This window comes from Centroberyx gerrardi, chromosome 9, assembly GCF_048128805.1.
Source record: "Centroberyx gerrardi isolate f3 chromosome 9, fCenGer3.hap1.cur.20231027, whole genome shotgun sequence".
In the NCBI taxonomy this organism is placed as follows: Eukaryota; Metazoa; Chordata; class Actinopteri; order Beryciformes; family Berycidae; genus Centroberyx; species Centroberyx gerrardi.
The window spans coordinates 20,190,590-20,205,440 of NC_136005.1; the positions used below are offsets into that span (position 1 = coordinate 20,190,590).

At 42.6% G+C, this 14,851-nt stretch overlaps 1 protein-coding gene across 4 annotated transcripts in view; it reads left to right on the forward strand.

Moving 5' to 3' along the window:
• LOC139915544 (pre-B-cell leukemia transcription factor 1) overlaps positions 1-11,303 on the forward strand; it is a 48,104-nt gene extending 36,801 nt beyond the window's left edge. Inside the window, exons 3-9 of one of the 4 annotated variants that reach the window (XM_071904194.2) lie at positions 1,980-2,224; positions 4,344-4,534; positions 5,706-5,841; positions 7,467-7,626; positions 8,393-8,505; positions 8,898-8,997; positions 11,212-11,303. In XM_071904194.2, coding sequence (XP_071760295.1) covers positions 1,980-2,224; positions 4,344-4,534; positions 5,706-5,841; positions 7,467-7,626; positions 8,393-8,505; positions 8,898-8,997; positions 11,212-11,303 — 1,037 coding nt within the window. Of the gene's footprint in view, positions 1-1,979; positions 2,225-4,343; positions 4,535-5,705; positions 5,842-7,466; positions 7,627-8,392; positions 8,506-8,897; positions 8,998-11,210 lie in introns of those variants that run through there. The other 3 variants (XM_071904196.2, XM_071904197.2, XM_071904198.2) reach the window with 3 other exon arrangements.
• The last annotated feature ends 3,548 nt before the right edge of the window (positions 11,304-14,851 follow it).

Consider the following 14,851-nt stretch of genomic DNA (forward strand, 5'->3'; position numbering starts at 1 on the left):
GTATGTGCTGCTGTGAGTTGTTTTTCTACTGAAAATTACTTCCAGAAAGTACAACTCATTTTATCCCACGGGATATTGTGGTGCGCTCTCATTTTAACACCCACTTTAGTCTGGTATTTATGAGGTGGTAACTATATAAAAAAAAACAAAAAAACGACCTTACCACACTGGTGAATGTTCAGGAGCTGGAGAGCGGGACCTGTGGTGATGCAGCCTGCATAAACCAGTGTGGACAGGAGTTTAAGAGTTTGTGATGGAGCGGGTTCGATCGGGTCGCAGCGTGACGCGATAGTGGAGAGGTGAGGAGAAGTGTGAAGTGCCCGGTCCATGCATTATCGGTGTGTTGAAGGAGTCTGCGTAATAAGACAGGATGTTTGTACAGTCCTGTGATCCAAGGACCCCCCCACACACACACACACACCACCCCCTCCACCCCCAGCACTACACTCAATCTACCTCCTGCCGAGCCCGTGGCCTGAACTCCTGACCTCTTCCACTCGCCAACAGTTGCCATGTTTGCATTTCCAGTCCACTTAAAGGGAGGAGGGGACTGACGGAGCTGCCCCCCCCTCCTCTGCCCCCCCGCCCCCCTCCTTCCTCTGGCGGTACAGCAGGCCTCATTCTCATCCCAGTGACCCCCTGCCCAGGCCTCCCAACCCGGACAGCAGTCTGGGGTTAATGCACCAAGCACTCCTATTGTCTCTGAATTAATGAAGTGCTCCCCGCTTGTCCCTTCTCATTCAATGACAATGAGACACTTGACAAGTGGTAACGTTTTAAATGGCTATCGACACACACGGGCCTTAAAGTCACCAAGTCATACCTCGCATAAGCAGCCGAGGCTCTGTAATGATAATGCCGGCTGCCTTTGATGCACTTGTCTTCTCCGGGAGCAATTTGGATCCTACCGCACGTATAGCGGGGAGAAGGTGTTTGATATTGAAATGGATGGTTCTCAGATGGAGGAGGAAGCAGCGGAGTCAGTGAGTGTTTTCACCTCAGAAAATGGAAGGTTGGGCCCGGTCCTCCTAAAGAATGGCAAGGGAGACCTCTAGTGGAAGGGAGAGGCGCCGCTCCTGTAGCGTTCAGCCAAGTCCAGTGTTGTTGACACCGTCCACTGTCGGGCTGTGGGATATTACTGGTGTCACTTATTGTGCAACACCAAGCATTGCCAACATATCACTTAGTGCATAGGCAGTGTGTTTCTGCTGAATGTGATGTGACAGGCAGAGGTGAAAAACAACACCACATTAAACCACGATGGATCCAGCAGTAGCATCTGATTTAGAGAAGTGTCATCACTGACTCCTAAGCGATGATACCTATCCCACATTTGGAATTAATGAATTTTATATGAACTAATGATTTGGAGTGATATAATTTGGCACCTCGTATTGTTTCATCAAATCACATCAGGGCATCTTTGTGGCTCAGCCAGCTAAGGCATATACCATTTTTTACTGGTGACATGTTGGGTCTGAATCCAGCTCACGACCCTTAAATATATATTTAAAACATACTGAATAACAAGCATATATTACTTTCACTGTTTACTGAAGTTGACTTTTCCTGTAATTAAACAAATTAAGTTTTATTATCTGTAGTCTTGCCAAAGTATTTAGCCATATTCTTTATTCAGGACCACAAATGAGTAATAAAAAGGCAGATGATTCATCAAAGGGATAAGCCCCATCAAGACAGGCTGCTCATAATTCCAGCTAGTCTGCACACTTTACTCTTTTAGTCTCTGCCTGTGTGTTTCTCTTGGCTGCACCGTACTGCATCGCTCTTTTCAAGCTGGTGTCTGTGAATGCACCGCCATGCATTCAGGGATGAGAGGAACTGTTGTGCAACAGCAGCATGGGTGCAGCGGTGTCAGGCGTGGAGTCAGGCTCTGCAGCTGACAGCTTGTTACGGTGCATCACGCTACTGTGGGTGTGACCTTTGTGACTGACCTCCGACCTTTCCTGTCATTGTAGTGCTGAGTATCCGCGGCGCCCAGGAGGAGGAGCCCCCAGATGCCCAGCTCATGCGACTGGACAACATGCTGCTGGCGGAGGGTGTGTCCGGTCCAGAGAAAGGGGGCGGCTCGGCAGCGGCGGCAGCTGCAGCTGCAGCCTCGGGAGGAGCGGGGGCTGACAACTCTGCAGAGCATTCTGACTACCGGGCCAAGCTGTCCCAGATCAGACAGATCTACCACACAGAGCTGGAGAAGTATGAACAGGTGAGAACAGTAACACTGTCTGTGTATAAGAACACCAGACAAGCACAAACTGTCAATATTTCATTTGTATCAGCCCATCCATAGGACTGAAGGACTGATCATTACACACTATGAAAATGTAACTTTCTTTAAAACACCACGCCACAGCAGAGTGGTCTCCCAGTCACAGTAATTTACTGTCTATAATAATAATATGTATATCTGTAATCTATCTATCTATAATAATAATAATAATAATAATAATAATGATGATTTTATTTTTATAGCACTCTTCAAAACAAACTTAAAGTATTTTAGAGAGTCAATAAAATTAAAAGAGTGGACAAAGGATAGTAGAAATAGCATAAAATGAATACTCACAAAGCATTAGAATGTGAATTATTCTCAATCTTTATTCTATTTGCAGTTTCAGATGGGTTCAGGTGTAGATGTGCAGTATTCACACCTTTGGACTTTCATTTGGTAGAAGTAACTGCAAGGCCATTTACTGATTTTTGTCTTGTCAGATAGCAGTTGAAAATCACCATTTAAGATTGTTGCTGCAATTAAAGCTTACAGGCACAAAATTACGCGCATTCGCTTATTTTGTGCCATTTGCAGTGGCAGTTTTTCACTTTTCTCCCAATATAACTAGCACATTAATAAATCAGTGGATTTTACTGCATTATGGTGTGTTTGTTTACTAACTAATATGCATATGGTCAACCATTAAGACACAGATATGAATACATACTCTCTTTGATGAGATCCATATATTTTCTGCATAGCCTTGAGTTCTGCTTGCATTTTAATTTTCTAGAAGCCACAGCGTCATGCTGTGACTCTGTAGACAGGATCGCCAATTTCAAGCACATAGGCAGGGGCGTGTTGATTGTGGAAAAGTCTGTGACTATGTGACCATTGCATGATGACAGTATTGGACTAATCATTCCAGACTTTGAAAATATTTAGGATTGCAATGTACTTAGGATTACAGTGTAGACAGAAGGAGAGGCAGCAGCAAGAAGAAGTCTGCTCCAGATGCCCTCCACCCAAAAGATGCAGTCATATCACAAACAGTGTAATTTCATTATGGCTAGGTTAACCTAGATATTACAGTCTGTTTATATCAATGGTAAGTAATTGAATCTGATTGTGCTGAGCAGGTCCATCTCCCCACTTTCTTTTAATTCACTTTCCTGAACCTTCAAATCCAGGTCTTTATTCCACACTGAAATCCTAGGCAACCCAAACAGGAAATATGTCCAGTTTGAGGATCAATGTGGCTGACAACCCAGTCTTAACATATGGTGGCAAACCTTGTATACTTGACATTATAGTTTGCTGTCAGCATGAATTCATTATATCGCTTTAAATTCTGTTTATGCTAGAATAGTCCAGTGTGTGCAGTGTGTTGTGTATTTATGTGTGTATGCCAAGTTTAGGCTTGAGAGGTGCTGAAGGGGTTCACAGGGATGATTTTCACTCATTGCCTTGATAACCAACGCATTCATGACAATAGCGTCCCTTTCAGATGAATGTGAATAAGACAGATAAACAGGCAGATAGACAGACGCACACAAAGACTGACAAGGGTGAATCCAGAGAGAGATAGACAGGGAGAGAGAAGTAAAGAAGAGGAGACAGTAAGAGAAAGGAGGAGACAGAGAGTTAGAGTGTAATATCGTGGCAGATTCACGCCTGGTGTCACACAGGGGGATGAATGTAACATCGTGGCATGTTCGTCTCTCAGGGTGGCTACACTGCGAAAGTGTGCGTCTGAGAAGGGAACAGCTGTCATTGGTTCCTCTCAACACACTGCCATCACCACTTCTGTTAAATATGAAATATATCAGCGCTTATATTCCCCCATGGCTCTGTGAGAAAGCATGCCCCAGAACAACATTAAGCACAGGGCTTGATTTTCATTTTTCATATTTCCTCTGTTTGTACTTCTGTGCTTTGAATACCGTATTCATTCCCTCTGCATGCAGATGAACAATATGTTTCTGTAATGGTGAATTTGATACGGCCACATTCACAAATTAAGGCTTTATTCACTGGCGTTATCCGTTTCTATTGAGGGAAAGTGTTTTGATACACTCTCTGATTTATGTCTGTTTGTGCGTCCCCCTTACAGGCATGTAATGAGTTCACCACCCATGTGATGAACCTGTTGAGAGAGCAGTCACGCACACGGCCCATCTCGCCCAAAGAGATCGAGCGCATGGTGAGCATCATCCACCGCAAGTTCAGCTCCATCCAGATGCAGCTCAAACAGAGCACCTGCGAGGCCGTCATGATCCTGCGCTCCCGCTTCCTTGATGCCAGGTGTGTGTCCTTGTATATGTGTGTGCGTTGTGTGCGTGTGTGCTCATATTTTCATCTTTTTAAACCGTCTATGCTCTGTTCCTTGCTGCAAATATCCTGCCAAGCCAACAATGCTGCAAACGCCTAATCATGTGCTTCCCTCGCATCTTGATATCCATATGAATGGCTGATGTAGGAGGCCTATCATGCTATAAACATGTTGTATCACATGCTATTTTGCTACTTACCACCCATCTACACACAACATGCTGGGTAGGTTTGCATCTGCGGATACCATTTGGACCAGCATACACCGCGATTCTGGCCAGTAACAGTTCTCTCTGTGCTCCATAACGCTAACTGTTTCCCTTTTTTAATGTAATCGCTTGTTCCTTTTGATGCATGCTTTGGATTTGCATACATTTCTCTAAGGATAAATCTCACTCAAAGTCTGAGTTGGAGGCATAACATTTAAATGAGGCTTGCGCTCCCTTACAAAGCTCCCTATCTATTCTTTTGCAAATGATTGTGGTGGTGCAGTGAGAGGAAGGGAAGGGGAAGGAAGGGGAAAGAAGGGGAAGGGAAAAGCTTTCACTGGATGAGAGGCACTGCTATGCTCAGCTCCACTGATTAATCTACTGGCTGCTGGAGCCCATGCTGTGCACATTTACATATTCTCAAGCAGGCTTTTGGAGTGTGGGACAGAGATTTCAGCACAAATCTCCTCACCAGTGGATACATGGAAAGAGATTTTACAGGGTTCCCCTCCAGCTTATGTAAAGCCCTCTTGAGATGTGGCACATGCAGACACAACCTGATAGGTGCAGGAGATGGAGGGGTCAGTCAACTCATGGGCATCGGCATATGATATTTTTTTGCCTGTTTTTCAACCTTATTAAGAAAGTGCATATGGGGCTTTTGCAGGGTTCATTTTCATTTGCACACCCTGACAAATCAATACCAGCAATATTTCATACCAGATCAATCTAGCGTTGTTTTTGTGCTGCCATGCATTTTTATCATGCTGATGTGCTGCACTTATATGTGCATTATCTGTGTGTTTACTATGAGACAGTTATATTTTCTGTGTAGAATTAAGAGTATGGTTCACTTTGATGGTATGTATGTTATTCTGATTGACTTAAACTTGATTTTATTTCTGTTCTAACTACTTATATGGTCTTTTTTTCAGACGGAAAAGACGGAACTTCAACAAGCAGGCAACAGAGATCCTGAATGAGTACTTCTACTCGCACCTCAGCAACCCCTATCCCAGCGAGGAGGCTAAAGAAGAGCTGGCAAAGAAGTGCGCCATCACAGTCTCCCAGGTACATCACACACACACACACACACACACACACACACACACACACACACCTGTAGGAAGATTGCCGCACACACCACAGTAACCAGAAAGGGATGTGTAATTTGAACAGGTGAAACAGCTGTGAGCGTCTTGGCAAGTAATGTAATAATTCTATGTGTTTTCTGACTGTCATGGATACAGACAGCTCCTCTAATCTTGTAGCAATACCTTTTATTGAGACAACAAAGGGTTTGGAGTAGAAATATGACATGTCATGAGTTTATAGTCGTGTAAATCAAACGAAGCTATTTTTGACCAGTGACTATTCCTAGCTATTAAAGAAACTGATAACAAAGACAACATCGCTATCACATTCAAGTTCTTATCTCATCAGATAGTGGACCAAATGTATTTACAATCCACGAAATATGCAAAATCCAAAGCACGTTTGCACAGTCTCAGCTATACCTACTGGTATGAATTGGAACACAAAAAGCCAATCCCAAGGAGATTCTCTACTTAAACTACCCAAGATTCCTCCAAACATCAAGTACATGGAATACAGATAACTCCTGTTTTGTATTATAAAAAGACGTTGAGCCACCCGTTGCTGTAGTTATACATTACCATCTTACTGCACCATGGAAGTGATTCCTCTACAGAAAGAGAGGTATATAAAGCTTCCGCAGGGTGCCATCTCCCTGATTGTATGTCATGCTCGAGTAGTCGCTCAGTGTCATCTGCAGGCTAGTAGCGGCTTCCACCACAGGTTCAAGCACATGAGAGTAATCAACAGGGCCATCAGCTGGTCTCCAAGGAGTACTACCACAGTCACTTCAGACATGCACAGTGCAATGTGATTTACTCAGAATCCTATAGTAACTTACCCGACATCTGAACATATATATATGCTTGTGCCAGCACTGCTGACAAGCAAAAAACAGCGTAAAATATAGGCACTTTGTTTTTTCATCCATGCATTCCAGCACTCAAGTTGTTTAATTCCTGTGACAATTGATATAAAGAGGGCAATGACAACACCAAGGTAAACAGCAGTTTGTGTTTTGAATCCATCATTTGGGAATGGATTGTTTTCTCAATTGGTTTCATTAATTTATACAAAATGATTTGAGGATGCATCTGGGCATGATTGTGGAACCTACTCAGGGGCTGAATGATTTGTAGAGTGTCTGTTTCTTGGTCGTAATAAAGGAAAATGTTTACCTACTCTGTGTATTGGAAACTTTGCAGGATTGATTCGGTTTTCATTTTAATGTTGTTTATCATTAGCGCTGGGATTACCCCCCTAGCTTCATCTGGGAGTCCATTAGCAGTAATGGGTGTTAGCGGATGTTGACTGATTGGTGCTTGCGTGAGTTCTGATGATAGCTGCAGTCATAGTGACATAATGAGACTGTTATTGGCAATCATTCCATCCTGGCACTAATGTGGATTCACAGCACCAGTCTATGTAGCCCCTACCCACCTCTGACAGCCTCAGAGGCTCTCTGCAGTGTTAGACATGCCATTAAGGCCAGACAAGCTAAAGACTCTGATTTCTCTCACTGCTTGCCTTGAAATTTGGTGAGGCTTTGTATGCTATGATCACACAATAAATAATATGCATTCTGTTATTTGTTTACTCAGGTTTCCAACTGGTTTGGAAATAAAAGAATCAGATACAAGAAAAACATTGGCAAGTTCCAGGAAGAAGCCAACATGTACGCTGCGAGAACTGCCGTGAACGCGGCTAACGTCTCCTCACACGGAAGCCAAGCGAATTCACCCTCAACTCCAAACTCTGCAGGTGAGACTGGAGCTCACTAGCTCTGAGACATGGAACTGTCCATCACTAGTGAAGCAACTGCTATATTTAGATACAGTATAAAGTTCAAGGGTATTTCAGTGCTGTTGCTGGTGTTTTGTAAATTTGAAATGAAACTATGAGGATGTATAAGAAAGCAGCTCTTATAGAAACATGGCTATCAGCTGGTACTGTTCCCTTAACATATTGAGTGGGTAACACCTTGTAGACCTCAACAAGTACAGCTACACCTTAAGCTTTCTCAGATTAGCCAACCTGAGCCCCATGCCAAGTCTCCCTATGCTTACCGCTCTTTTGACTTCTTCTCAATTAACATTGTTCTTCATGTATCACTATTTAACTCAGTACCTTTCATATTACTATGCCAGATATATATCACTACATCTTCTGCTACGCTGACATTTAATTCTCTCATTTAATTCTTCTTTTGTACTGGTTGCAAGTTTGGATGAATAACTTCTTAACAACATTAACATGGCAATAGCAAATGGCTTGCCACATGTTGTTGATGATAGAAACATATAGTTCAGACACACGCCCCATGCTACGGGCTGCAGCTGCAGCTCTGTACCTCATGTGTCGGGGCAGCTCTCCTCGGCCCCGCTCCTCTCACCTGTCTGGCCTGCCGCCTGCCTGCTAGCTAACCTCTGCATGGTGCTCCTCCAGGCTCCTCCCTGGACGGGCCGAGCGGCTCACCCTGCTTGCCCTCTTTCTCTCTGTGATTCCAGTGCTCCCTCTCTCCTTTCAGGTTCTGCTGGCTCTTTTAACATGTCAAACTCCGGGGACTTGTTCATGAACGTGCAATCTCTCAATGGGGACTCATACCAGGGGGCTCAGGTGGGAGCCAACGTGCAGTCACAGGTAGGGCCCCGAGCAGTGCAGCAGATACCACAGCAGACCCAGCTCACTGCCCAGTCAAGGCGGGTGCTGCCCAGTCTCAAGTGCAGCCCCAAAGACTTTTGTTTCACCTTGATCTAGTACATTCACATTTACTTGTAACTGATGTGTTTACAGTGAGAATAGTGGAACACAAATCGTCATTCTTTATTGTTCACTATTTCAATTAGAAAGTTTTTTGTCGTACATTTTTGTGATGTTTGATTGGATGTTGTTGTTTTACAAGGATATACTGTATGTGCTGCGCTGGCACAGCACCATACTCCTCTTGTCGTCTTGTCATCCCTCTCTGTTTTCTCTTGTGTTTCTCGTGTCGAGTCTGACCTTGCTTTGTTTGTTGTTTCTGAATGTTTCAGGTGGATACCCTTCGCCATGTTATCAGTCAGACAGGCGGGTACAGTGACGGACTCACAGCCAACCAGATGTACAGTCCGCAGGGCATCAATGTAAGGAAAAAAAAAACCTTTTTTTTATTTTGCTTTCTTCCCCTACCAATTATTTCAAAGCCATAGGGCTCAGAATGCCACTTAGCGGGACTTGTCTCAGCTCCATGGTCACCTAGTTGATTGCTTCTGTATCGGTCATGCCACGGGCAGCACACTGCCCAGCGTACGCGGGCGTGCGGCCGGCCACACACATGCGGAGTCGCCGTCTGAGCCTGTCATGTCCGATCAGTTCTGGCGCAGCACCTGCAGCCACGCACGGCCAGCCGTGAGGGAACTGCACAAACAGGTGACACCTCCTGCATCGCGCTTCAAAACCCCCTCTGACCACCTGACCCTGATTAGCAGCCCGGGGCCAGAAGCTCCCATTAAAGCCTCCCAGGACACAATGCCACAGTCCCACTAAAAATAAAACCTCCAGCCCCTGGAAAAAAAAACTACTTATGTGCCATAGGGGTGTGTTACCCTCATGTTTGTGTGTGTGTTCCGTCTTATTTTGCGGGAGAGTTCGGGTCCGTGTGTATAGAAGTGGGGGTTGTCGAGGGGGGTGGGGTTGCTAGCTGGCGGCTGCGAACAGCAGGGAAATTCACAGCGACAAGCCGTGTCGTAAAGGGGAAAATCGATAAGACAGACACAAGGAGAGCAGAGTGTGGACTTGGGACAGCAATCCAAGCGCATTGCTCAGATCATGTTCCTGCCACACTAATGGCCCTGACAGCGAGCCGTGGTGAGAGGACGAGGACGGTCACAGCCGCGGCTGGGTTCCTCTGCTGTCGTCGTCGTGCCTCAATGGCCATATGATAATCAGATGAAATGTCTCCTGTATAAAAACATGTATGTGTATTCAAATAGCCTTCCTGGCTGCTCTGAGCGCATCCCACAGCCAGCTGTGATAACCCTGAGAGGCCACTAACGTATTCAGGCCCTGTTCTCACTCAGTCCTTTGACCTCACAGATATGGTTCTCCTTGGACGCCTGCTTGCTCTACCACATCTTACAGTGCCACAATATGCTGTTTTATTCACTTTTATACCCTGTAAAGAAGCCTTGCAATGCATAATGTAAGAGCGGGAGATCTGTCTGCCAAGCTGTTTTGCTGTGATTTATGTAGCTAAGACTACTAAGTTGAAATTTTGGCTCTTCGCTTGCCTTTTCTCCTACAATATGACTGATATTGCATGTTGCAGTTCTGTTTTTGCAAATAGTGGTATATTTTGTCAACATTTTGCCTGTTCATTTGATATATTTGCTCTTACAGCATTTAATTGCTATACAGTATGTTACATATGTGGTGTTAATTAAATATACTCACACCCCAGGAAACAGGAAAACACAAAATAGTCCTATACACATTGTACAGACATTATGAAGACAGATAATATGGATGGAAAAGCCCTATTTGAAATGATGAAAAACTCCTCTCAGGCTTGATAATGACTGAGCAGATACATAATGCGTGTTGTGGTAGATTACAGCAGTAATTACAATTTTGAAATAGACATAGCGTCACCAAAGTCAGACATTCTGCGATCTGACCCCTCCATTTTTGATTACAGACTGTCTGCTGCCTTAAATAACAGGCTTGGAAATGAAAGGCTGTCGAGGACCATTTCCAGTTTTTCTGATGGCATGAAATTTACTATTAATATCCCAAAACGCTCTTTAACAGGCCTGTCTCTGATACTGGAAAGGGCCTCCATATCTTTCATTGTATGTTAATTCCAATTTCAATGTCATAATTACTGTATATGCCATTGATTATGCTTGTTTTGTTTCATAGGTTATTTCATACAATTTCATCATTACACATATTATTCAAAGTGACAGGCATTTTCCTCATGATTTTGTTTGTTTTCAAGACAGAAAATGCATTTTCTTCATTATATGAATTTGAGTATACAGTATATGATGGGGTAGCACAGTACAGTAGGACTCCATTTCTGCTTGGTTAAAAACATGAATTTCTATGTCAGTTCTGTTCTGAAATATTAGCTCTAATTTGAGGTAGGTTAGCTTTTCCTCCAATCCAGATTTGGCTTAAGGCTGTGGTTGACTGTATATTGAAACGGTATTGCTGCCTTACATGTAGCGCTGATAGTATACCTTGCCCTCAGGACTTAATTCACTGCACCTCAATATTGCCGTGCTGTGGATGACCCAGCTGCATGAGTAATGAATGTGAGCGTGCCGGATTCAATCCTCCTCCTGTCTCTCCCTTTCTCTCAGGCAAACGGTGGCTGGCAGGATGCTCCGACCCCCTCATCAGTGACTTCGCCCACAGAAGGACCCGGAAGCGTTCACTCTGACACCTCCAACTGATCTTCCATCTTCCATCTTCCACCTTCCACCGCCTCCACCACTACAGCCCCATAACCCATAGCCCCCCCGCCCCCCACCCCGAACCCCATCAGGACTGGACGTGACATAATGTAGTCACAAGGCAGGAGACATCTGGGGTCTGGGGTCTAAGGATGACATCATCACCATTACGGACAAATTTTCACTTTTCCTATCTGGACCACCGTGACACCGTTAGCAGCCTGTGTAGGGGACTTATATCCACACTTTACAGTTTGTACAGTTTCCACATGATGTCCATGTTGCCTCTTTGTATTTCTCTTACAGTATATTACACAGTAGGCGCACAGTTAGCAGTATATTGGCCCATGTCTTGTAAATTGAAATGCTTTCACACTACCTCTATCGAGAATAACAACAAAACAAACGACAATAACAAGCGAAAATCATTTGAAAAGGCTTCACTTTTTGTTTTTGGAAATTTTTGTAATTACTGAAATTTACACCAACCCATGCCCTTTCATTTTGCCTCTGTCCAAACTGTTATGGCTGCGCTCACGGATTATTGTTTATCTATAGTGCCAAAGTTCAACCCTGGAGGTGAATTTTGATAATGTTACATTATGCTTTTTTATGTCATGACTTCTACTCACATTTTTCATGCCATACTTTGTGAGCTATCATCAGAACTCACTGTTAGCTGTGTACCGACCATATTAGTCTCTTAATATCCCAGCATTCACTCTCATTTTACATAGTTTGTATTCACAACTTCTACAACAGACAGTGACACATAAGGCATTTTATATTTCTTTGCCAGATTAGTATGTTTTCTGCTCATATGCAGGACAATAATATAGAGAATCTTGTTTGTTTGATCTACAATCTGTAAGCAAACAATAAAACAAATTCAGTGCAACTCAAAAAGGAGTTTGGGTCCTAGCATGTAGGACCAGTTAGGATCAGTTCCCTTCTCTTGAGGTATGATTTGCTGTATGAGCAGCATTCAGAGAGAATTGACTCAAGCAACTTTGAAAAATTGACCTGAAACACTTAATCGATGACTGCATTAGCAACAATTATGACACGTCAATATGTATTAAAGCACAATAACACCTAATGATTGCATTCAAAGGGTAACATTTGTTTTATGTCAAAGAGAAAACAATACAGAGGAAAATCTTTAGTAAGAATTAAATATAGTACTCATATATGGAACAAATAGTGTACATACAGTACATTATCACTCATTGTCAGTGTGCATCAATGCGATCAATATAGCCAAATACTGCTGGTAACCAAATCCACTTGTGGGAAAAAAATGAATATCTTAATCTTCTTCTTGATCTTAATTATGATTTAAAGGTACCATGTTGTAGGGATTTAACACGTTGCATGTCTTTGTTCTGAATTTACATTCATGTTTCATTTGGTGCTGAAATAATTAGGGTGTTCATATTTTCGAGATTCAAGGGTCCTTTTGCTTTTAATTTTGTTCTAAAACGACACACTGAAAACACCACATTCATAAATATAAACCAATCCAAAATGTGAAATTAGATTTGTGACCTTTGTTGTATGTACAGTATAGTATCTGGTCAACATGTATCCATCATTACAAATAGTCCTCTCGAGATATCAGCATTTACCATACTTTGATACCAAAAAATGGCAGAATTTTCATTCTCTGCATTGGGATCAGCTTTATCAACGTTTTGTTTTTCCTCCTTTTGTAGGATTTTATTATCTATGGTACTACTGAGCGTCTCAAAATGCTCTAGTACTCAAAGCCAAAAAAATGCAGTTGGAATACAGTAGTGTTTATAGAAATTAAATGGAAACAAATACCCTGATGGCACACAGATCCAGATGATGTTTGGATATATTTTTATGTCTCCATGTTGTGAATAACTCATATCAGTTTTTGTTCTTCATTCTGATATTCTTTTGCTTGGTTACAGGACTATGTTTTATTTTTATGCTACCATTATATGTGAATTAGCCCAAGAATGCTCTATATATGTAGATATGCACCTTTACTCTTGTTTTGCATCTTTGAATTTGGACAGTATCCATTTTAATGCAGCCTTTCTCTACTGTTTTCTACTGTCAGACCATCGACACAAGCCTGCCTCTAAAATAGCTACTGTCCCGATGAAGGTGGCGTGAAAAGTTAGTGTTAACATTGCCCTGTGGCATTGTTTTTAGCTTAACTGAATCCTTACAACAACATAAAATCCAATCCCAACCAATATCCAAAATAGATAGTTACAGCGCCAAGTTCACCACAGACTGAAAACCACTGGATTTTTTTTTTTTTACAGTTCTCAGTGCATTTGTATTTATTATACATGTATGAAAACATAGATGTTTCAGAGCTACAGTATGGAGGTCAACCATTGTGTGATTATTATAATAACAAAACAAACTCTGGAATTCTCTCTTGGTTCACCTACTCATCGCAGTTGAGGACTGAGTACCATAGAAGTGATCTACTTGTCTCCATCGTGTCTTCTTGAAATCAGTTGACTGAATTGACAGCACTAGCCATGTGGCAAACAGAAGGATTGTTTTTGCACCCCTCAAAAAGGCTTAACTCTACTTTTCACATTGCCTGTCAAATATTATCGAAGCTTCATGTAATGATGCTTTTAGTTTTTGAATATAAAAGGAAAAGAGACATAAAAAGAAAAGAAACTGAACAATTTGTAAAACATAAAATGTTTTATTTGTTGCATGTCTTTTGTTCTTCAATAAAATAACGTACTGCAGTGTTTTGAATGTTACTTCTTTTTTATAAGGATTTCAGAGTGAAATCGTGGAGCCTTTTTCTTGACAGGTTTTAACTTTTAAGATCTCTGCATATGTAAAAAGGTATCAAATGAAAAACTATTGTCTTTTTAATTCCAATTCAAAACCTGTTTTCTGTGGAGAAAAATAGCTAAAAGGTGTAGGTTTTATGGTCTCTTAATTTGTACTGGCAATGCATATCCCAAATAAATAGTTTCTTTTGTTGCATAAATTGCAGTTTTGTCATTTCTCACGTCACATTTCATGCAGTCTTTGTAAATTCCAACCAGTGTAAGAGTACATTTCCCCACACTTGGAAACTTGTGTGTGGTTTCTCCTCGAGACTTTTGTAATAGGGTCAGGGTCACAAGTTACTGTAGGACATAAGTTTACACGTTGTAGACTTGTCAGTCCCATATCTCTGGATAACGTGGCACGCCACACTTCCTGACCACGCGAGGCCTTTGAAGGCATTTTCTCACCACTAACACAGCGCTGGAGCCGGGTGGAGCCGGCGAGGGTGTGAAGGGGACATTTTCACAGTTTTCTAAGTGAGTGAAAGCTGTACGCTCACGGCAGGCAGACACTTCCTAACCCCCCCTCCTCCTTGCCCACACCCAGTTGCTCCCTCCGAGGCATGGTTAATGTGCGTTCCCTGAAAGAGGCGGAATGTACACTTATCTCTCTCTTCCAGATAAATGAGACAGGATGTCTGATTCTGCTCCTCCGATTCATCCGTTTCTTTCTTTCCCTCCGCTGGAAGAGGAGAAAAAGGGTTG